The sequence below is a fragment of the Takifugu flavidus genome, chromosome 22, assembly GCF_003711565.1.
Source record: "Takifugu flavidus isolate HTHZ2018 chromosome 22, ASM371156v2, whole genome shotgun sequence".
Taxonomy (NCBI): domain Eukaryota; kingdom Metazoa; phylum Chordata; class Actinopteri; order Tetraodontiformes; family Tetraodontidae; genus Takifugu; species Takifugu flavidus.
Window position 1 is genome coordinate 7052581 of NC_079541.1, and position 22005 is coordinate 7074585.

Here is a 22005-nt window from a genome sequence, read left to right on the forward strand (position 1 = left end):
TGTGCGGCTAAAGGACAACAGCACGTGCAGAGGCTCCTCCTGTCCCCGGTGTGACCCCAGATTCTGGGCGGGGTTTGGGGGCCACACCTCCTCATTCACGCTAGCTGTATAGTTGCAGCAGAAAGCGCTGATGTCACCTTCACAATAAAACTGAACGCGTCGATTTTTTTTTTGTGAAAACCAAACTAAAGATCAGTGATAAATGGTTTTTTTGTTTTGTTTTTTTTAAATAATCCAAATGTGTGTATTCTGTTCTGTGTGGGATGATTTATTAAAATGTAATGTGGCAGCTCAGAGTCAGACCGGAAGCTGTCGCTCAACGCGTTTATTTTGAAGGTCCCTACCGGATGTACTCGCTTTCACGCTAGCGAGCAACAATCAGACCTGTTATCGTCCGTTCTTTTCTGATTTTTTTTGAATCCCGCACACAACAAAGAAGACTCAGATATAAACCTGGACAATGTAAGTTTTAAAGTGTGTTTTATTTCTGTCCATACGTTTGGTGAGGTTATCTAGATCTGCGAGCAGCGGGAGACTGAAGTTTCTCGTCCGTGAAGCCGAACTCCGTCTACAAATTTGTCAAATGTTGCTGTAAACGTGATAAACCTAAAATAAAACCCTTAATGGTAATGTTAATGATATTTTCCGACATGTTTAATGACAATCTTGATTTCGGCGTTAGTCCAATTCATCAACTTCAGCGTCTTCTTTAGCAAACTAGGGGGGAGAAAGTTTATATTTAGGCAAAAGTGACACATGTTACATAAGATACTCGGTTGCTTTATGATCTTTGCGTATCTTTGGAAGATCATAGGTTAAAGTTTCTCGAATCCGTAAAACCACCAAAATCCAATCACCTTTATTGGCCCATTGTCAACATTTTCGGGACAATTGAATCAGACAAGATAAACGCCGGTTGGTAGCGGAGGCATTGCGCATGCGCAGAACCACAAGGTAGCACACCGACAGAACACCTGTGGTCACCTAGATGGTGGCGGTGAGACGTTTTATGATGTATTTATTTCGTTTAATGACATCACAAATCAGTGCTGATAATATTGATACAGTTATTTTGCAGCACCTGTCGTAAAAAGATTTTTCCCCAATGAGGCCCTGAACGCATCACGGACACAGTCGGCGCTGTCAAAGTTTGACAATTTCCATAAGTTTATTTTTCTATGTTACCTGTGGCAGAAGTAACAGTCGATCTCTTCTATAGTATAAATCTACTGTTAGAAAATGCATATCTTTACCTGCAAACAGTAAATATAAAATGCACCCTTCAAAACGATATAAAATAAAAATATTCTCCCACTGTTGTGAAGGCGTTATGAAACCCTTTTCCCCTCAAGAATTTGCTCTTAAAAACAAAAATGTATCAATTTTACACTCTGATGTTCTTTTCCGCTCTTTTTATTTGGAATTCTGGGTGGGAAAATGAGGAAATTAGGCAACACTAGACAGACGTCTTTCACAACTGGACATAAAATTGCCTTAGACGAGCGTAAATATGAATATGTAACTTTAATTGTATCAGTGAAGAAGGTAAACAGGCTGTCAGTAAAGACGTTATCTGTCTGCTCCGTCAGGTTTGGGAAGAAGTCGATGTTAGTGACTCTGCTCGCTGTCGCCGTTGGACTTTATCTGCTGCCTTCACCCATCGACCCAAAACCACACACGTATGTATGGAACGCAGACGCAGAGAGGGATGAGGTGTTCGCGCCACAGATGGAATTTGGCAACAATGAAATGAAAAATTCCTCCATACATTAGTCTGCTTTACCTTCATTGTATGCATTTCCCCCGCTGTCCGCTAGGCGGCGTTTGAGATGTTGTAGTAAAAGTGTGGTGTGACCTTTGACCCGAGGGGGGGTGTGTGCTCTATACGTGTGGTCTTTAGACTGAAGGGGCCTCCGCCGCTGCTCGAGGGCCCGCTGGCCGCCAACACCCTCCTGCAGAAGGGCCGCAGGTTGTTCACGGGTCAACTACACGGACCAGAATCCTTCACTGCTGATGAGGAGGGTGAGTGTGCTCGGATTTAGATTAACGCCATACATTGCTGTTCCTTGTATGCCCTTTTTTTTACCTGCGTGTTCCAGGTAATGTGTTCACGGGAACAGTCGACGGGAAGCTGTGGAAGATCGGCGCTGATGACAGTCTGACCTTCATCACGCAGATGGGGCGGAGTTTACCGGAATGTGGTTGGTGTTTATTTATTTATCCGGCGTGTTTTTTTTTGCTCCTCCTCATTCGCCTGCTTTGATAAAGTCCGCGTGCGTCACCAGGCAGCAGCACAGATTATGAGCCCGTGTGCGGGCGTCCCCACGGCGTTCGCCTGGACCGCCACGGTCAGCTCGTAGTGGCCGACTCGTACTTCGGGCTGCACAGCGTCGACCCTCAAACTGGAGAGAAGACGGTGCTGGTGTCCAGTTCACAGGGTAACGCGTCTGGAGGAGTTCAGGAGCTCGTTGTTCTGTCCCTCGTCTCACACCTGGACCCTCCACAGGCGCCGGCGGCGTTCCATTTGGGTTCTTAAATGGTCTGGAGATTTCCTCCCAGACGGGGATGATTTACTTCACCGACTCGTCCTCCCGGTGGGGACGGAGACACGTCAAGCTGGAGGTGACTTGATTTTTATTTTTTAAAGGGCCTTTCTTCCGATTGGTCATTTTAAAGAAGGAATAAATTGTTCCAGGTGATCGAGCTGAACAACCTGGGCCGTCTTCTCTCCTACGATCCCGATACAGGAAGTGTGAAGGTTCTGCTGGACGGCCTCTACATGCCCAACGGTATTGTCCTGTCCCCTGATGAGCACTTCCTGCTGCTGGCAGAGACCAGTATCGGCCGTATACTCAGGTACAAACACACAATCCCATAATCGAGGCTGACTGGGATCTGGGATGTCAGCTGACCTTCTGCTTTGGTTTCAGGTTCTGGCTGAAGGGCCCGAAGGCAGGAACCAAGGAGGTCATCTTGGATAACATGATCGGTTACCCTGACAACATCCGCCTCAGCGACCACGGAACATTCCTCGTTGGCATAACGACAACACGCTTCCGGAAGCTTCTGCCTCCGTTCCTGGACCTGATCGCTCCTTATCCAGCCGTCAAACGTTTCCTGGCCAAGGTGGGTTCTGGAATCCCGTGAGGTGAGAATGGTTCCGCTGATGTGGGATAAGAACCAGCTGTGATGTGGGCAGGTGGTGCCGCTCAGCTGGTACAACGTCCTGCTGCCGCGCTACGCGCTGGTCCTGGAGCTGGGACCGGACGGTCACATCGTGGGCTCGCTGCACGACCCCGAAGGTCGGCTGACGTGGGCCATCAGCGACGTCTTCCAGCACCGAGGGAGGACGTACCTGGGCAGCACCGACCTGCCCTTCCTGCCGGTCCTGGAGGGCGGGAGCAGCTGATCCTGGACCTGTTTACTGCCAGAGTTCGGTCCGATTCCAGAATATTTTAGTTTTATTAAATGTTCAGCGTAATGAGGATAAAGAGCACAGAAATTAACATGAATTTTCTAACATTTTTTAAACTCAGAAGTGTTTTATGTTTGTTTTCTAATCAGTTCTGATGATTAATGACATATTTTGGACAAACGTGAGCAGCTCTGGACGTTCGGTCGGTTAAGTTCTTACTTTTGAAGTTTAACAGAAAAACTTGATGTTTAAAAAATAATTGATGCCAAACTTAACCTGCAACACCTGATTAAAGCTACATTTTAAATATTTTATGTTAAAATGAGATCAGCTATTTGATGTGAAAAGACATTAACTTATTTAATATTTTTTTCTTAATTTCATTAATGATTTACTTACAGCAGACAGGATAAATATAAGTAAACTTGTTCATAAATGTGGGAAATTCTTAACTCTATGAATTTTGAATGTATTCTAAAACTTCTGTGTTTAACGGATGTAGATTTTTCCACAAAAATGCAGAATTAGACGAAACAGGCTCTCTGATAGTTAATCTCTTTATTTGGACCAGAAAAACACACACAGCTAAAGTACAACAACAAAAAACACATCTGTGACAGCTTGAAAAGTGCAGCAGTGAGTTGAAATGTTTGACTTTTATGGCGTTTGGAGGTTAAGAAACTTCAGAATAAACCAACATGTTTGTACTATTGTGTTTTTGAGTCAGGAGCTTCTCTCAACACTCTGTTCTTAAAGGTTTTAACTCAAGATAAACCCTTTAAAAGGTTTATTTTTGAGATTAGTGTAATCCATGGAGAAACGGTTCCCTTAAACATTGTAGATCACATAAATATAACATACAAAACTAGATTTATTAATGACTTGGGCTAAGAAAAACCAATTATTTTGACTGAAATCCAAATGTGGCTCAAGGACACTACAAACATCCTATTGTTCACAACATATTTCATTAGATTTTCCTCCAGTGCAGAAATTCACATTATAAATCTTGAACTAAAAACACTTAAAGTTAGGGGGGAGAAAACGACTCAGAAAAGTGCGTTCACCAGTTCGCAGTGGAAATTTTCTTCACTAAAATGCAGCTACGGTTCTGGTGACGGGTCGTCTGGAATAACCCGGCTACCCTGTGATCTCATCAAAAACACCTCCTGAATTCTGAATTGCGACTCGGGACCTCACAGGACGCTTTTCCTAAAATCAAAGTGACATTAAAGAGGTGAGATGATTTGGCTTTTCTGCACTAACAAACTGTAAACGGCAGCTTTTCAGCAGAAGTTTTACAGGTGGGACCTGCGCGCGGAGAGGCCTCGTGTCTCCGTGGCAACCCACCGTTCCAAGTATACCACCCCAAGAATCTCTTTAGCCATCAGGCTCCGGAGGCTGTGAAACAAGGCAACAACAGGGGAGGCTGAAAACGGACCAGTCGTCCAGTTTTCTTATTTTAGCTTCTGTTGCAGTCTAACGGGCTGCCAGCCGGGGGCGCTAAACATCTGCCGGGGGTTAAATTTATACCTGAAAAACAGCAGGATGGTTTGGCGTTAGAACAGATTGATCATATTCAGCAGATGTGGCAGTTTTAGAGCCGCGTGACGGAAGATTGAAGCATTAGCGGTGCCGAACAGACCTCGGGTCGTACACCCCGGGCGTCCGACATGACTGCTTGGCGCAGGACTGCAACATCATCAGCCGGTGGTTCATCTTCTCCAGGACCTCCTGGTCGATGGTTTTTGCGATGTTCTTCAGCTGGAACGGATCCGCCGTCATGTTGTAAACTTCCACAAACACCTGCAATAGGAGAAAAGCTTCCGTTTGACCACCAGGGGGCAGTAATATCATTTCCACTTCGTACTGCAGCCTTAATCAGCCTGGTGTGAACGTACCTCATTGTCATCGAACTCGCAGTACTGCAGGCTGACAGAGGGGGCGACAGTGCGCACACAGGCATAGGTGTTGTTGAAGGCGTCCTCGCACACACAGTCTGGGAAACACTCCTGTGGGAAAGAGGGACACTCATGTGACTCTAAGAGTAATTCTCCTGAGTACGTTCCACTCGTCGCTATCGTACCGACACGCCGGGGCCCAGCAGGGGGCACGCCGGGTCCGACACGTTGCGTCCTTCTCCTTCGTACTCCACCAGAAAGTCCGTCCGCCAGCTGCTGCTGTTCACCTTCCCCTCCTGCGGTCACAAACGCACATCAGGTCCGATGCCACCCGAGATTCAAACCTGCCGAGCTCACCATAATGGGCAGGAAGCTCACGCCGTCCATCTGGGTCTTGTTGACGTCGATCCCGGCGATGTCCAGGATGGTCGGGCCGAGGTCGATGTTCGCCACCAGCATCTGTTACATCGGGGAGTTGAGTGATCGGCCACAGCGGAACAGGGGAACAAATGCTTTCCATACCTGACTGGTCTGGTTTGCTTTGATCTGTGGCCCTCTGACCATGAGAGGCACTCTGATGTCGAACTCATAGAGCTGCCGCTTGTCCAGAGGAAGAGAGAACTGACCTGGAGGGGGGAATAAAGCGGGTGAAGCCGCATCTAAACAGCTACAGGTAAACTAGCCGCTGCGCTACGCACCTGTGTGGTAGCCGTTGTCAGAGGTGAAGAAGATGTAGGTATTGTCCAGTTCACCTCTGATCTCCAACCTCTTCACAAGCGTCTCCACCAGGTCGTCCACTGACAGCAGAGTGCGCCACCTGCAGGCCAGGAGGATCAAGTAACGGAGACTAAGTTGACATTGGAGACGTTGCACTAGAATATTGGTGTGAATTTGTGGTGTTCATAGATGAAACAGGAAGCTGAGCGAGGGCGACAGGAAGCAACCATAGCTGACCGTTTCCTGAAGGCGTCGTCCAGAAACTGAACCGAGCTGTTGCTCATCGGTGTCTTGGCCTGTCTGATGAGCCAGTGTTTGTCCTGTGGGGAGAAATTAAACCTCTCTGTAATGTCCATTTTTAATGTTTTACACCTCAAGATAGCGGGTGAGGCCGCACCTTCCCGTGCACGTTGAAGTTGGGGTCTCTGGGGGCCTTGGTGCTGTTGAAGCTGTTCTGGTACTGAGGTGCCGCCGTCCACGGAGAGTGAGGCGCTGGCGTGGATACCATCATGAAGAAGGGTTGGTAGCTGGATTTATACTGGAGGAATTCCAGAGACATATTGGCCTGAGAGGAAACGCAAAGTTCAAGCTTTAGCGGATACACTTGCAACAAGTCTTGAGAGGGATCATGTGTGTCCCCATCATGTGTGTCCCCATCATGTGCGTCCCCATCATGTGCGTCCCCATCATGTGCGCCCCATCATGTGCGTTCCCCATCATGTGCGTCCCCATCATGTGCGTCCCCATCATGTGCGTCCCCATCATGTGCGTCCCCATCATGTGCGTCCCCATCATGTGTGTCCCCATCATGTGCGTCCCCATCATGTGCGTCCCCATCATGTGCGTTCCCCATCATGTGCGTCCCCATCATGTGCGTCCCCATCATGTGCGTCCCCATCATGTGCGTCCCCATCATGTGCGTCCCCATCATGTGCGTCCCCATCATGTGCGTCCCCATCATGTGCGTTCCCCATCATGTGCGTCCCCATCATGTGCGTCCCCATCATGTGCGTCCCCATCATGTGCGTTCCCCATCATGTGCGTCCCCATCATGTGCGTCCCCATCATGTGCGTCCCCATCATGTGCGTCCCCATCATGTGCGTCCCCATCATGTGCGTCCCCATCATGTGTGTCCCCATCATGTGTGTCCCCACCAGGACGTCCGTCAGGTAGTCTTTGCTGTAGTCCGACCCGTGTTTTTGAGCCTTTCCATTGACCGACAGAGTGTAGTTGTAGTATTTTGAGTTCTTCTCCTTAAAAAAAGAGGAAATACTCTGATTATATTGTAGTTATTCTCTCAAAAAACACACAGTTATCAAAAGTAGCAACCCTTACCAGTCCCACCCAGAAGCTCCAGCCTGGAGGGATGTGCTCCACGCCACCAGCCTGCGCATGTCCGTACTGAAGCAGAGGATGCAAAGGTAACATGTTTGGCTTTAAACACCACTAATGTCAACAGTAGCGTCTCTGATTTGGCCTTTTTCTGAACAGATGCATCATTTTTGTCTCACTGACGCAGCATTAATCAGACTGTCTGGAATCTTCCTTTGGAGTGGCAACACTCTGAGCGGCGCCCTCTAGTGGTGGAACGTGTTAAAGTACCAGGCAGAAGCTTCATCTGAGAGCATTTACTGTATAAGTCTGCAGGAAAAATGCTAGTATCGTCATGATAATGTTGATTTAAACTCATTAAAGTGATCCCGGTTCATCTCTGTAAAGCAGGAATTCAATGACGGATGTTCAATAGAAGCTGCTGCCTGTTCCAGCCTGAAGCAAACAGTCACTCAGTGAACTTAGGAACCCGCCGACTGGCTGATTCATCAGTCCACAGATGAACGTTATCACAAACTGACAGGAGAGCCTGATGCAATTTCAAAACCTCAGGAAATCTTTGCTGTGCAATTAGTCAATGTAAACAACACTAAACAATAGCAGGAAGTGACTCCCCTTTCTGTCATACCAAGGTTTTAACATTTTTCAAGGGCTACGTTGCAGCCTTGAGAAACAAAGACGTGATGTTCACTCACCTGGTTGAGATATTTCCCGGCGAAGAACGTCTGGTAGTCGGCGTGCGCCTTGAGCAGGGCGGGGAAGGTGGTGGCCTCCTCGCTCTTCTGCCAGGCTTTGCTGCTGCAGTTGCCCTCTAAGGTGTTGTTGGTGACGCGGTGGTTGTGAGGGTACTTCCCCGTCAGGATGCTGGCTCTGCTGGGGCAGCACAGCGGACTGGCCACAAACTGAGGTGGAAACAGCAACAACGTCGGACCGAGCCACTCCTTTTCAACGACATCCGCGCAACGTTTATAAAACTCACCGCGTTGGTGAAGGACACCCCTGCGTCACCGATCAGTTTTTTGGTTTTTTTAAGTGGAGTCTGGAGGGAAAAGGGTGGAAGTAATAATCAAGAAAACAGCTGTGATGCTAATAAATGAGCAGAAATCTGTTCATAAATGAATACGAATCAGAATGCAGTCCATTCACTTGAGCAAGACTGGTAAAAATGATCATAATCTCGAAACTAAACTCCAATAGTCCAAAATGGCTTTAGTGTCATCAGATTTGAATGGAATAATATGCAGATTCAGGCAATTTAGGGGGCCAAACTTGTTCAAATCCGATGCTATTTGGCTGTTATTGTGTCCAAGGTGGAGAGCGTTTGCCTAAAAAAAGCGTTATCTTGATAGATTTGTCTTCTGGCTCCATTCAGCAGAGATAACCAAATGATGAATCCAGCCAGAAGGAATGTGAGCTGTCAGCTTAATCTGACTCCACTGTTACCCTGGATCAGCTCAGGGGACCGACAGGCGGCTACAAAACTGGGAAACGCACACACAAAAACAGGTTTTCAGTCTAAATTCACCCACCAGACCACCCATAGCGACGTCTAAGTCATCGGTGAGGATGAGAACGATGTTTGGTCTCCGGTTGGACTTGGCCGACGCTCCGCCGCTCAGGCAGCTCCACAAAGTGACGCAGATGAGCAGACAGTTTAATAACTGAAGCGGAAACGAGCCCGTCGAGCACATTTTGATAATTTACTGATACACTACGAACATGCCGTCCCTTCGTTCACCGCAGCTGTCTGTTGACGGTTTGATGACGCCTCTTCTGGGGAAAACAAGCAGCAGACTTTGGCCTGTTTCTGTTTAACGGCACACTTCGCTGCTTCCGGGTCACATGACACGCAATTGCGGAAACTCGTGTCAGGTGATCTGAGGCGGACACGCCCCCCAAGTTGACGGCAAAATAACACAAAATATACTATATATATATTCAAATTAATTACCTCGCAGTATTATCTTAATTAATATGTTCAAAAAGCATTGACTTTTGACTATAAATACGTTTTGACTAATTGATTAATATCTATTGTCAAAATTACATCAGATATTCATATAATTATGTTTGTAACTTTGTCTTTGAAATTGTCTATAAAAAAAAATCAGGCGTAATATGGAAGGCAGAGGGTATAGAAATAATCGTGCTGTATTATCCAATCAAAACAACCAAGAGTGTCTGAAGTAAAGAAGTTCAGAAACTTGCTGCTAAGAATAGTAATAAAACAGATATTCTTAACACTTAAGGGTCAAACGATGTTCGAATACTTCATTTCTTCATATATCTTAGCTATTTTTATTGTCATTATTTTAACATATGCTAAAATTTGCCATTATCGCCTGGTTTAAAACAGTTCCACAACATGGACGCTGATTGGTGGAGCGTCTTTTAAGCTGCCTTCTCATTGGTCCCCCGCAGACACCTGCACCTGTCGCGCCACCTGAAAGTTTAGCAGCCATTGAGAAGTTGAGGCAGTGGGCTGGACCATTGTTCGGTCTGGGAGGGGGGGGACAGCACCGCCGAGTCCTGACTAATGAGGAAGGAACGGCAAGGCCGCCGGACGGTGTTTACCTTTGGAAGCGGAATAATGGAGCGCTCCAGGAACTCGGTCCTCCTCAAGGAAAACTTTGCAAGTTCGGTTTCTTTCCTGCGAAAATAACCTCCCCCCCCCATGTAGAGCCGTGGCGGGGGTAGTTTTGAGGAGTTTGCCGGTGATTTAAAAATGGACGCGGAGTTGGAGTTAAACGGGGAAGAACTTTTGGAAGTTGACATATGCGATCGTGGCGTGTGTTCTGAGGACGAGAGCGGCGTTTTTGTGAACTCGGCTTCTTCCCTGCAGGAAGAATTCTCCGGCTTCCAGCAGTGGGCGAGTCCGTCTCTGTCACCTCACCGTGACACATCATCACCTCCGGGGCAACAGAGCCACAACGGAGCGGGAACTCCGCCGGGGTCCGCCGCTCCCAGGCCCCGCACGGACGCTGACAGCGACGCCGAGAACCCGGCGGATGGGCTCAGAGCCCCGCGGAGCTCCATCGTGGACTGCCTGCTGGTGGAGCTTTACGAGACCTACAGCGGAGGCAGCAGGAGGAATGCGGACAGCTGGGACAGCTCCACCGAGGCGTCCGGTTCCGATGCTTTCCCGGGCCGGAGCAACTCTGGGTCCAGCTTCCTGCAGGAGCTGCAGGAGAAACACACCAGGAGGCTGCAGATGAACTACCTGGGCCAGAAAGGTAAATGCCCCTCGTGCAAAGGTGATTTTTGTGTTGTTTAAAAAAAAAACAAACATATTAAGTCTCGAAGCTTCACGTGAGGACAATTCCTAATATAAAGTTCTAAAATCTTGGATCATTTCAAATGTCTGCCAATCTATAAATGCTTTACGAATCAGAGGTGTCACGTATCACTATTTGCAAACTGCTTGTCATTCTCAGTCCATAATTTTGATTATTTGCACCGGATCACTGGCAAATACAGATGTTAGATGCTGCAGCTTGTTGGCACAGGTGTCTCCAATAGAAAATACCTGGAGTTTAGGAGTTATAACAACTTAAAAGCTTGAATATATGGAAATGATCCCTGTTAATATGAAACAAATGGAAGAAACAGCGGTGACGTTAACAGAGCATTGATGCATAGATGTGAAATGACCAGGGACTAGTTGACGGGGCTTCCTGGGAGGGTGGAGAGGGACCCTAACGTGGGTGCCAGGCCGCCATTGTTTCCTTCCTTAAGGTGGATTCCTACTGTAAACACGGCCGAGCTTCCCAGTTCAGTGTTTGTCCTCGCTCAAGTCAAACAGTGCAGAGGATCGCTGCTCAGGAGGAGGGAACCAGGACGGATGAAGAGTGCCAGCGTTTCCCACAGCTAAACCAGTCTGAGGGGGGAAATGAATTTTATTTTTTTCAAAAGATTCGTTTATGAAAACACAATATTTTCTGAAACAGACTGCACTGTGTAAAAGAGGATTTATGGATTCATTTCTTTTAAAATTGAGACGTTTTTTTGTGTTAACTTCAGTTGAGATTTATATTTTCAGTAGATGCAGGTTGGAGGGGAAGAAAATCCTAATAAAAACTGTCAGAATTCTACAAATATGAAAACCAGAAGTTCGGGAAAGGAAAAAAAAAAAGTTTTTTTTTGAATGAATAGAAATATAAAATAGATATATATTATATATATATATATAAATAGTATAATCTCAGTTTAAAATTAGATCAGCATGTCGGAGATCGTCTGGGTCGGTGTTCTGGTTGCTCCTCCTTGCCTGAGGCTCAGGGAAACGCAGCAACGGCAGCAGTGTTCTCATTTTTATTCTCATTTTTATTCTCAATATTCTCACATGTTGGAAATGGTCAAGCAGCTCCTCTGAATTAGGTCCAAACGTGGTTTTATAACCAGAAAACAGCTTCAGAGAACGTCACCCAGCAGGTAACCTCCTCCTTTAGCATTCAGATCGCCCTCGGCAAACGTCTTTGTGTTTTCAGCTCCGGAGGAACTGCGCGCCATCATCCAGGAGGCCAAATATCGCAGCGGCCTGCAGTCGGCTAAGCTGATCCGCCAGCTGAGGAGGCGAGACCGACTTAGCCACAAACTGCAGAAGAACTATGACATCATCACGGCGTGTCTCCAGGCTGTCTCGCAGAAACGAAGTAAGGGCTCCTGTTTAGCTTTGATCGCAGATCAAAGTGATTTATGTCAACAAAATGTATGTTTTGCTGTCGTTTACGATGATTTCTTTGCCTTAAATGTTGGCTTAAAACGTGGAGGAAATGAGATTATTTATGTTGTTTCATTCTGCAGCAACTCCAGATGTTTTACAGCAAATTTGGTTCCTTCAGAAGTTCTTTATTCTCTGATGTGTCTTGAGACTCTGAACAAATAGTAATTTAGTATTTGGTGGTTTAGGTATTTCCTCCATTTTTCCTATCAGATGTTCTATAGGAAACTGAAGCGCCATTATTGAAGCTACAGGTTTGCATATCGAGAGTTCTCTCCTGTATCTTGAGTCGTATGAAAATAACTGACATTTACATAACTGAACAGTTCAGCTGTGAGCTCTGGGGTAGATAGTAGGTGCGTTCCCCTTATTTTAAAGATGTGTCACACATTAGAGGTCAGAGACTGATGACAACACCTGAGAAGAGATCAGGTTGTTCTCGTGCTGCTGCTGCAGCTCTGGGGACATTCCTCCAACGACCGGTTTCTATCTGACGTCTTCTTTTAAACTTTTTGCATCCTGTTTTAGGCACAATGATAAAACAATGTATATTTCATGTTAGAAGGACAAATGATTGTACAGGAGAGGAAAAGAAGCCCCCCCAAATATTTTCCCCTCACTTCTAAATCACTAAATATTGTGTCTGAAGCAGCTCGATGCTCCCTAACGTTTTCAGCCATCGTTTTAGTCGGTGAAGGTGAAAATGCGTCGGTTTCTGTGCTCGTTTACCTGGACACGGATGGCAAAGCTGATGGTAAAACTGGTGGAGGTGAAAGGTCAAAGCTCACACGTTTGTTTTGTGTAGTCAACATAAATAAGAAAACGTAGGGTAAAGCAGCAATCATTGGCTGATGGAGAAAGAGTTTTTCAATCATTAGCCATTCTACAGATATTGAATGGAGCCTATCTTGAGAATCAAACCTTTTTTTGGTGTGGTTTCCAGCCCTTTAGGGGGCGCTGTTGCCCGTTTCCTGCTGCAGAATGAGGAAAAATCTGGAGTATTTCTAAAGTCTGAGCCACTAAGGCAATTAGAACTACAGTGATAGTGATTGACAGGTCGGTATTTTTTTTGCCCACCATTACGTCATTGCCTGTCTCCTCCCCACGTGTCTCTCCATCCTCGCGCCTTCTCTCGGTGACGTTAGACCCGGAGGAGGATGAGGAGGTGAGCGGCATCATCGGAATCACCGTCCGTCTTCTTTTATAGCAGCGATCCTTTTGTTTTTAAAGATCCATCTCGGATCTGTTCTGCCCGCGTGGTCGGCAACAAAAAAAAAAAACCGTCACCGGAAGTGATCTGAAACTGATCGCTTTGACCGATCGAATCTTCCCCGTTCTGGAGGAGGAGCAGCAGGAGCGGCAGCGGTTATCTGGATGGATCCGGTTCAGGAAGACGCGGCGGAGGGGCGTTAAAGCGATGAGGTGACCGGACCCTCTGGTTCCCCGATGAGGCAGGAGCGGCTCCCCGCCGCCGGGAGGAGGCCGCGGGCCGGCGTGAGGCTGCGGCAGCGGCCGCAGGGCTCGGGAGGGGTCGGCAACATCATCAGCAACGTCCTTAAGAAACGTAACGGCATCTCCAGGAGTGCCCCCCGGCTGCTCTGCACCTTAGAACCAGGTGACACGGGTGCATGTCCGGGCGTGAGCGAGCGCGCTTTAAATGCGCCATTTGATTGGAAATCTTCTTGATGTGATCAATTGCATGGCGGCACTTCCGGGTGCAGCAGCTTCTCTCGGGGGGTTTGTTTCGTTTGATCCCATCAGATTAATCCTCCAAATCAGAAGACTGATTTTTTTTAAATTATTATTGATGCAAGAAGAGTTGTAAAGAAATCAAAGAAAATCAAATTTAATATCGATTTTTTGGATTTAGCTCATTTCCGGATATATATGACTATATGCTGTTAAACATGAGTGGGGCACCCCCGACAAAGGATTAAAAACACCAAATAGTATCCGATCAAGTGTCCGTTTTTACACCAACGACCACGATGGACGCAAATGTGGCAGGAAAACACTCATCCTCCTCCTGCACGAAGATAAGATCAAATAAATAATAAGAAGATCAAATGAGCAGGCGCTGAAGTGATATTAGCCCCGTTTTTAGGTTGCAAACAGACGGAAATATGGTATTTTTGCCGATTTTTCTTTTCTTTTTTGACATTTACAACAGCTAATTTAAGAATTTACGTGACCATTAAAGTAAAATTATGCCTTCCTACACTCTGAGGTTTTCTACATCCGTATTTTTTTATCCTTTGGAATATCCATCTTAGTTAATGCCTCAAAATTATTTAACTATATATAAATATATATATATATATATATGGATTTGAAGCAGCTGTTTGATGCTTTTTTAGCTCGTTCATTTTAGAAAAAAAAAGGTGAGCGTTTAGTCTGAACGATGGAGACTCTCCGGGGTGATTGGCGGCTGTCTGTAATCTGTGACGGGGCAGGAGGAGGGTTTTCCCCGCGATAATCCGCCCAGACCTCCCACAGGGAACTGCACAATCCAATATGGCGCAGGACCAAACGACAGAGGCGGAATATGCAGGTTTAACACACATTCTAAATAATTTCACGGCGTGAATTTCTCGCTTGTTAACGTGTATAAGTTTGGCTGCCGGCGGAGAATCGTTCCGGGTGCCTGCGGGACGTGGGAGACCTCAGCCGGCGGAGCCGTCGCTCCAGAGCCGGGGCATGTCAGCGGGTCGTTAGCAGGACCCCAGATCCGAGTGCTGCTGGAATTTTGTTTTAAATACGTTAAATATTCTCCATTAACGAGGAGATCTTGCAGTTACGAGCGAAGCAGAGACCGCGGGAAAACTTCAGCACCGAGAGGAAATGGACAGCGACACTTCCGCTTCCGCGTTTCAAAGCGCGTTTCAAAGACTTTTATTAATCTGACTGATCAAATAAACCACTTTAGAGGCCCCCTAATGAGGTGTTCACTGGGAGGATAACATATAAATATGAAGCAGATGAGTCTGATTGTTTTTACAATCAAAAGATCCAAAAGGGAACTTCTGGGTCTAAAATTTTGATCATTTCAGATTTTTCATCCCATAATCATTGTTGTTAGACCCATACAATGTACTGTAAAGTGTTACATAAACATAAACATGTGTAATTATGTCCGCTGTTGCTCAGCTAAAATGCTAACCTAACATCTGCCTTTCATATTTAATTTTTTTTAACCGTAGTAACTGTTTAAATATCACTGTTATGTGCTGGTAAGATATTTAAGTCCATATGATGAATTAATTGTTGATTCATTGATTTAAACTCATCATACTTCTGATCTGAAAGCTGTTTTACTGATCCTCTTTAACAATGACCTTTTCCCTAACATCCCCTCTAAACAGTCCTACTACATTTATTCCCCTGTATGACAGGTCAATGCTAAAGGTTACGTTGTGTTTCAGGAGTTGACACAAGGCTGAGATTCTCCATTGAGCCGTCGCTGGGAAAGAACGGATTCCAGCAGGTAGAACACGTCCAACATCACTCACAGACACACTGATTTCATTAACCTGTTTACACCAATGTGTTTTCGATTGATCTGAATTGGGTTTGTTGTGTAAAAACAGTGGTACGATGCCCTGAAAGCAGTGGCCAGACTCCCCACTGGGATCCCAAAGGAATGGAGGAGGAGGGTATGTAACCCAAACGGGTTTTACAATTAAGAGGTTGTTTGAAAATACGCTTAACAGAAGAAGAAGAAATTTCCTTTAGTGCTGTAAAGTGAAAGCCATATGTAGCAGCATATGTAACCTAATTTATACCCAAACATTCGTGTGTATTTAGCAAATAAACCCACACATCGTCTGGGAGTGTTGCCATGGTTGAATGGATTGTGCCGGCCCTGTTATTTAATATTTAATAAACTGTAATCCTCGACCTCCAGCTGTTCCGACAGCGATGCTCCAAAGGAGCAGCTGACCCAGCTTCACTGGAAGAAAAGCGTTTACTTTGTTCACTCAAAGACGGCGAGACGAGAACGTGCCCCAGAGGCGCTCTGGCGTTCGTCTCTTCCTCTGTTGAGGAGCGGAGCAGGAAGTGAAATCTCAGAGCTGAGCGAGGGGGTTTGCTGGCTGTGTCTGCAGGTCTGGCTGACGCTGGCTGACCAGTACCTCCACAGCATCTCCATCGACTGGGAGAAGACGCTTCGCTTCGCCTTTAACGAGCGGAGCAACCCGGACGACGACTCCCTCGGAATCCAAATCGTTAAGGTAGGCCGGCGGTTATTACAGATTGGGGATAGATGTTTGCACAGTGAGTAAGATTGGCAGGAGTCGTCATGGTGACGGTCAGACAGGACAACGTGTCATCATGCTTGTGTCATCTTCATGTCGGCTCCCCCCCTTCAATCCGTGGCATCGTTCCCGATTCTTGATCCGTTCTGGTGTTCAGGACCTGCACAGGACTGGCTGCAGTTCATACTGCGGCCAGGAGGGGGAGCAGGACCGAGTGGTGCTGAAGAGGGTGCTGCTGGCGTACGCCCGCTGGAACAAGGCCGTGGGCTACTGCCAAGGGTTCAACGTGCTGGCCGCGCTCATCCTGGAGGTTACTGAAGGAAACGAGAGCGATGCACTGAAGGTACACACACACACTCACACACACACACACTCACACACCGAGTGAAATGGGCAGATTTGTGATTTTTGGCTTTTCTGATTTCAGGTGATGATCTACCTGATTGACAAGGTGTTACCTGAGAGTTATTTTGCCAACAACCTTCGAGCGTTATCAGGTAAAGGCGCCAGGTCCTCCGACGGGGTGTAACTATGATACTTCGCCTGCTAACTGCCCCCCCTCCTCCCGTCAGTGGACATGGCCGTGTTCAGAGACCTGCTGCGTCTGAAGCTGCCCAGACTCTCCCAGCATCTCCACCTCCTTCAGAAATCCGCCAACAAGGAAGCCGGGGGTAAAGCCCGCGAGCACGTCGGCACTTGCTCCGCCCACCCGCAGGAGTGTGTTGACGCCTCTGTTTGGCTCCAGGTAGCTACGAGCCGCCGCTCACCAACGTGTTCACCATGCAGTGGTTCCTCACCATCTTCGCCACCTGCCTGCCGGCGCCCACCGTGCTCAAGATCTGGGACTCGGTTTTCTTCGAAGGCTCCGAGATGCTGTTCCGGGTTGCCCTCGCCATCTGGGAGAGACTGGGAGAGTGAGTACAGCTGGGCGGTGCAGCCGTTGAGGGATGCTGTCTGTCTGTAGCGCCATCTAGTGGCCATTTTGTTACCACCATCTTGCATGGCTTTACTCATGCACTCTCGGTCCAATAAGGGAAGGATTTTAAACTGTACCTGCTGGTAGAGGCATCAGAATCCATCTAAAATCACCGCCTGACTCGTAAACGCTGCTGGTCGTCCTGTGTGTCTGTCCAGGAGGATCGAATACTGTAAGACGGCCGACGAGTTTTACAGCACGATGGGGTGTCTGACGCAGGAGATGTTGGAGGAGAATCTCTTCGATTCCGCCGAGCTCATGCAGGTTCGTTGAACCCAAAATCGCCACTGACGTCCATCCCCGTCCGATCCTGATGGAGAAATCTTCCGTATTTCATTTGCCTTTCAGGAAGTTTACTCCATGGCCGTGTTTCCGTTCCCACAGCTGGCTGAGCTGAGAGAGAAATACACGTACAACATCACTCCGTTTCCTACCTCGGTCAAATCCAATGGAAGGTGTGTGTGTGTGTGTGTGTGTGTGTGTCTGTGTCTGTGTCTGTGTGTGTGTGTGTGTGTGTGTGTGTTCGAGCAAACTTATCGGTGATTTTAGACCAAAAATGGCCATAATGGGGTTTTTATTAGCAATAATGAGGACGAACTTTCATGCTTTTATCTTCTCAGTGGGGGTCTGGGCAGCTGGGAGAGCGACGACGATGCCGACATGGATGACGAAGACTCCATGGTGACGGCGCTGGGCTGTCTGGGTCCTCTAGGGGGTCTGCTGGCCCCTGAGCTGCAGCGCTACCAGAAGTACCTGAAAGGTGGGTGCAGCCAGAAGGTTCAGGACCAAACATCTGTCCCAAATCTCAAACGTCTGTCCTCGCTTTGACTCCAATCACAAATCCCCCCCCACCACTCCACCAGCAGCTCTTCCAACAGCCCGAGGGACTTATTTTAGCGGTTAAGATCTAAAGGCGAGGTTTTCCGAACCCCCCCGCAAAGCCCCGTGATCTGATGTGATGAGGCCTGTCTGTGCAGCGCTTCCCTCCTTTTCCAGAGCTCTCGACTTTAATCTCCGAGCAACGTAAACGCGCCGCCGATTCGCGCATCGTAAAACCCGATTAACGATTCTCCCCCTGTCGGCGCCGCAGAGCAGCGAGCGGAGGAGAGCAACATCGCCGAGCTGAGCCCGGGGGCGGTGGGAGCCGCGGGGGCGGGAGGTGGAGGAGCCAAGGCGGAGCACAAGGCGTCAATCAACAGCATGATGATGGAGCGAATGAACACCGACATCTACGCCCTGAAGAAGCAGTACGCCCGGATCAAGAGGCGGCAGCAGCAGCAGGCTATGCAACTCTACGTACGCACAGGTGGGAGGTCGTCGTAAACACACAACAGAACCTGCCACAGCAGCACTAAAGTCGGAGCGTTTGGCTAGGCTACAGGGTTAGCCTCAGAACCACAGAGGGGCCTCGTGGGTCAGACAGGAAGTTGGGTTGTTGATAATGACGTGTGACTTGTAGGTCCTGGAGTTGAAGCAGCCGTGAGCACGTGTGCTCGAAAGGAGCGGCCCGACGGTCAGAAGAGTCCCGACCGCCACCCTGACGGTACCGAGGTCCAATCAAGGGGTCGTCGGGAAACTAACTGGGTGTTCTGGTGGCTGATGGGGTTTAATAGTTTCTTTGTTTCAGCTGCAGAAGTTCAAAGATGATTGTTGGTATTTAAGGTTCTGGTCATTTGGGGCAGATTTCCAGTCAATTCTCCAGTTTATGAGTTTATAAACCCTTTTATATTTCAATTCAACAGAATCTGACCAGGACTTTCCTCATTTTCATATTGTAAACCTGCTCTGATCGTCTAAATCAAACAGACGATGCTCTCAAAATTCCACCCAAACAAATCAGGCTTGAGGTTTCGCAATGAGCGAATTAGAACTGATATAATGTCTGATTTTAGGAATCATTTTTACAAATTCTGAGACAAAAAAAATCAAGAAACCATTTTTTTCTGTCAATTCATCCAGTCTGGATTTATTTATTTATTTGTTTAGTTTATTTATTTTCATCAGTTTACGAAGAAAAAAAACCATTACAGGTTTCATAAAGTGTCTTTAAATGAATTTTGAGAGCATTTTAAAAAATTGGATGGATTTAATTTAATTAATATTGATGTATTTAAGTGTACATTTAGTATATTTGCTTCATCTGGTGATGGTTTTGCTCCAGCTTACACTATTTAAACACGTATTTGGGGACAAACGTCACCCTGCTGATGTGAGCAGCATTTTCAGTCAGAAGAAAACAACAGAAATCCCAGAATAATGCTCAGTAATTCCTTAGAACATCAGTTAAACGGCAGCAAATGTGCTCAGCCTCAGCGGTGACGGATGTGTCCGGGTACAATTCATTTCTGCATGATGGTTTTTTGGCCGATTCGTCTGTTGACAGCCTGGAATTCTTCCAGTTCCTCCAGTCTAACCTGTTCTGGGAAACCTGTCTGACATCATTGCTGTTTTATCTGTTGTTTTTTCCCCATAGTCACACACACACACACACACACTCTCTCTAAATGCGCCGTTCATCTTTCATCACGTTAACTCTGGCCTGGTTTACACATATTAACTCTTTTCTGTTCTGGATTTTTCTTTTAACGTTGATTAATTTGTCTAAGACGCCCCCTGGTGTCCATCGGTGGTATGACACTTTCAGAACGAAGACTCTTAAACAGATCAATGAACTGATCATTTAGCTGATTACAGCAAGACTGACACAAATAACAGGATATTATTTGTAACAGGTAAAAGGGTAGGAGAAAAGTCACTTAATTAAAGACGGGCATTAAAAAACGGCCAATTAAGGATAATTAGTGTCTAAACCTTCCGGGACACCAGGCGGCCGTGTCTCTATCCAGGACCTTAAACGATATTTCTGAAGAACTAAATCCATACTTTCCTCTCTGTTCTCTCTCTTTCTGACGTTCCTTCCAGACAAGTGTCCCGCCACCCGTGTGCTGCCGTCCCAGCTCAACCCCTCCAGCACCGTGATCAACCACCTCCTCCTGGGTCGGAAACCTCGCGGTGTCGGCTCCGGATACCCAAACATCGACACTTCCGGACTGCAGGGTCGGTCTGTGTCGCAGGGTCAGGCCTCCCCTGTCAGGCATCACCGCAGCTCGCTCACCTCCATCGGTACCGGATCTCCAGGGAGCTCCAAGGGGGGGCCGCGGGTCGCCTTGGCACGCTAATGTCCGGGTTCACCGGAGAAACGTAGCCAGGGCTCGAGCTCAGCTGGGATTTGGAGATTCAGAGGAAAGGAAGGATGATGAAGACGAGGTGAAGAGGGGGAGCGAGGAGGAGCAGAAAGATGGCAGCGATTCCTCCTTCCCTCAGTCTCCCAATCCCTCCGGTACCGGGTCGATCACCGAGGAGACGAGACAAGCCAAAGTGGGAGAAGTGGTGGGTCAGCTGGAAGCCCTGGACCTAGAGGACATAAACCCAGAAACAGAACCTCCAGTCCCTCTGCTTCCTCCTCCTCCACCATCCTCCAGGAGACTCAAAGAGTCCGACTCCTCAGGTTCAGAGCAAACCTCCTCCCCCAAAAGACACTTCCCCGCCATTCCTTTAACTCCCCCCAACCAGCCGGTCGGCTTGAATCCTTCCCCCCCCGCCCACCCCGAGCCACACCCCTTCTCCGGTCCCCACACCTTCCGATCTCCCACCTTCCCCCTCCATGCCATGCTCATCCTCTAACAGCCTCTCTGCTCTCCATCCATCCTCCTTCTACAGAACCCCCTCCCCCTCCACTCCATCCCTTTCTTCTCTGTCCTCGTCATCTCGCGTCTCCCTCTCGCCGTCCACTCCTGCGTTTCCTCCTCCGGCGCCGTCCCGCCAAAGCCGCAGGTCTTTTCTCCCTTCCCGTGTGTGAAGCAGCCCAGGAAATCGGTAGCAGCCAGAAACCTCGGCCTCTACGGTCCGACGTCTCGAACCCCCACGGTCCACTTCCCTCAGCTCAGCCGCAACCTCAACCGCAGCAGCGGCGCCGGCACCACCGGGAGGCGATGACGACCCCCGTGATGCTACGACACCGTTTTGCCTCCTGCAATAAAACAACCTTCACTCTGAAGTTGTAGACACCAAGTGCATCCAGAAACCACCTGAAAGTCCCGAACTGGAGAAGCCATAACAAACACTGAAGGATCAAGCGGGAATTTAAGGGAAAATCCTCATTTTTGTTCAGTGGTCATCTGTATTCGTGCTAACAGCCGAGCTAATGCTAACACACGGCAGCATCAAGCCAAACATTATGCGCTACGATCTCCTCTTATGGTAGTCTTCAGATCTTTCCATGCTATGGCACAAGAAATGAAACCCTAGAATGTCTGTAAGTGTGGAAGCATTAAAGAAAATATTGAAAAGGTCACAAATGTCCAGAAACACTCGGCATTCTTCTGCTTTTTCTGTCAATTCTGGCATTTCCGATCTGGTCTGAAAGGATTCCAAGTGTTCGCACTCTTGTCTGTAACCGCGCTGTAACCCAGAATGTATGTGTCACCTCACTGAAGCCTGAACGCTGGCATCATTAAATCCAGACACGTGAAAAGCTCCTCAAAGTGGCCTTTGATGTTAATATTCTGTCTTCTCAACATCATTAAGATCAGTGGAGCTACAAGGAGCACCTCTGAAATTGCCCTCGTGATTATAATAGTGAGACATTAAAGGTTAAAAGCAGATTGACGGATGATTCCATTTGTTTTCA

General features: G+C 47.6%; 3 protein-coding genes across 3 annotated transcripts; 2 read left to right on the plus strand and 1 right to left on the minus strand.

Annotated features, from left to right (window-relative positions):
- Positions 1-324: 324 nt before the first annotated feature.
- Positions 325-4122, plus strand: zgc:194209 (uncharacterized protein LOC570908 homolog). Its single transcript, XM_057022431.1, has 9 exons — positions 325-462; positions 1590-1679; positions 1901-2022; positions 2100-2201; positions 2286-2438; positions 2507-2622; positions 2696-2856; positions 2931-3126; positions 3200-4122. Coding segments are annotated over exons 1-9 (1152 nt in total). The 5' UTR covers positions 325-460; the 3' UTR covers positions 3410-4122.
- Positions 3959-9208, minus strand: gnsa (glucosamine (N-acetyl)-6-sulfatase a). The gene is made up of 14 exons (XM_057022428.1): positions 8896-9208; positions 8346-8405; positions 8062-8268; positions 7370-7435; positions 7189-7287; positions 6431-6598; positions 6271-6353; positions 6015-6133; positions 5839-5942; positions 5674-5775; positions 5502-5612; positions 5317-5427; positions 5061-5221; positions 3959-4948 (listed from the first exon to the last, which is right to left on the minus strand). Exons 1-14 carry the CDS (start codon positions 9055-9057, stop codon positions 4873-4875), a joined length of 1629 nt encoding a protein of 542 aa, XP_056878408.1. The 5' UTR covers positions 9058-9208; the 3' UTR covers positions 3959-4872.
- A 652-nt stretch (positions 9209-9860) lies between these two features.
- Positions 9861-21979, plus strand: tbc1d30 (TBC1 domain family, member 30). The gene is given in 18 exon segments (XM_057022412.1): positions 9861-10599; positions 11854-12018; positions 15509-15570; positions 15674-15739; positions 16190-16315; positions 16497-16682; positions 16767-16836; positions 16912-17010; positions 17085-17253; positions 17474-17579; positions 17664-17770; positions 17936-18075; positions 18406-18621; positions 18775-18858; positions 20238-20473; positions 20475-20911; positions 20913-21118; positions 21121-21979. Coding segments are annotated over 18 exon segments (3174 nt in total). The 5' UTR covers positions 9861-10091; the 3' UTR covers positions 21312-21979.
- The last annotated feature ends 26 nt before the right edge of the window (positions 21980-22005 follow it).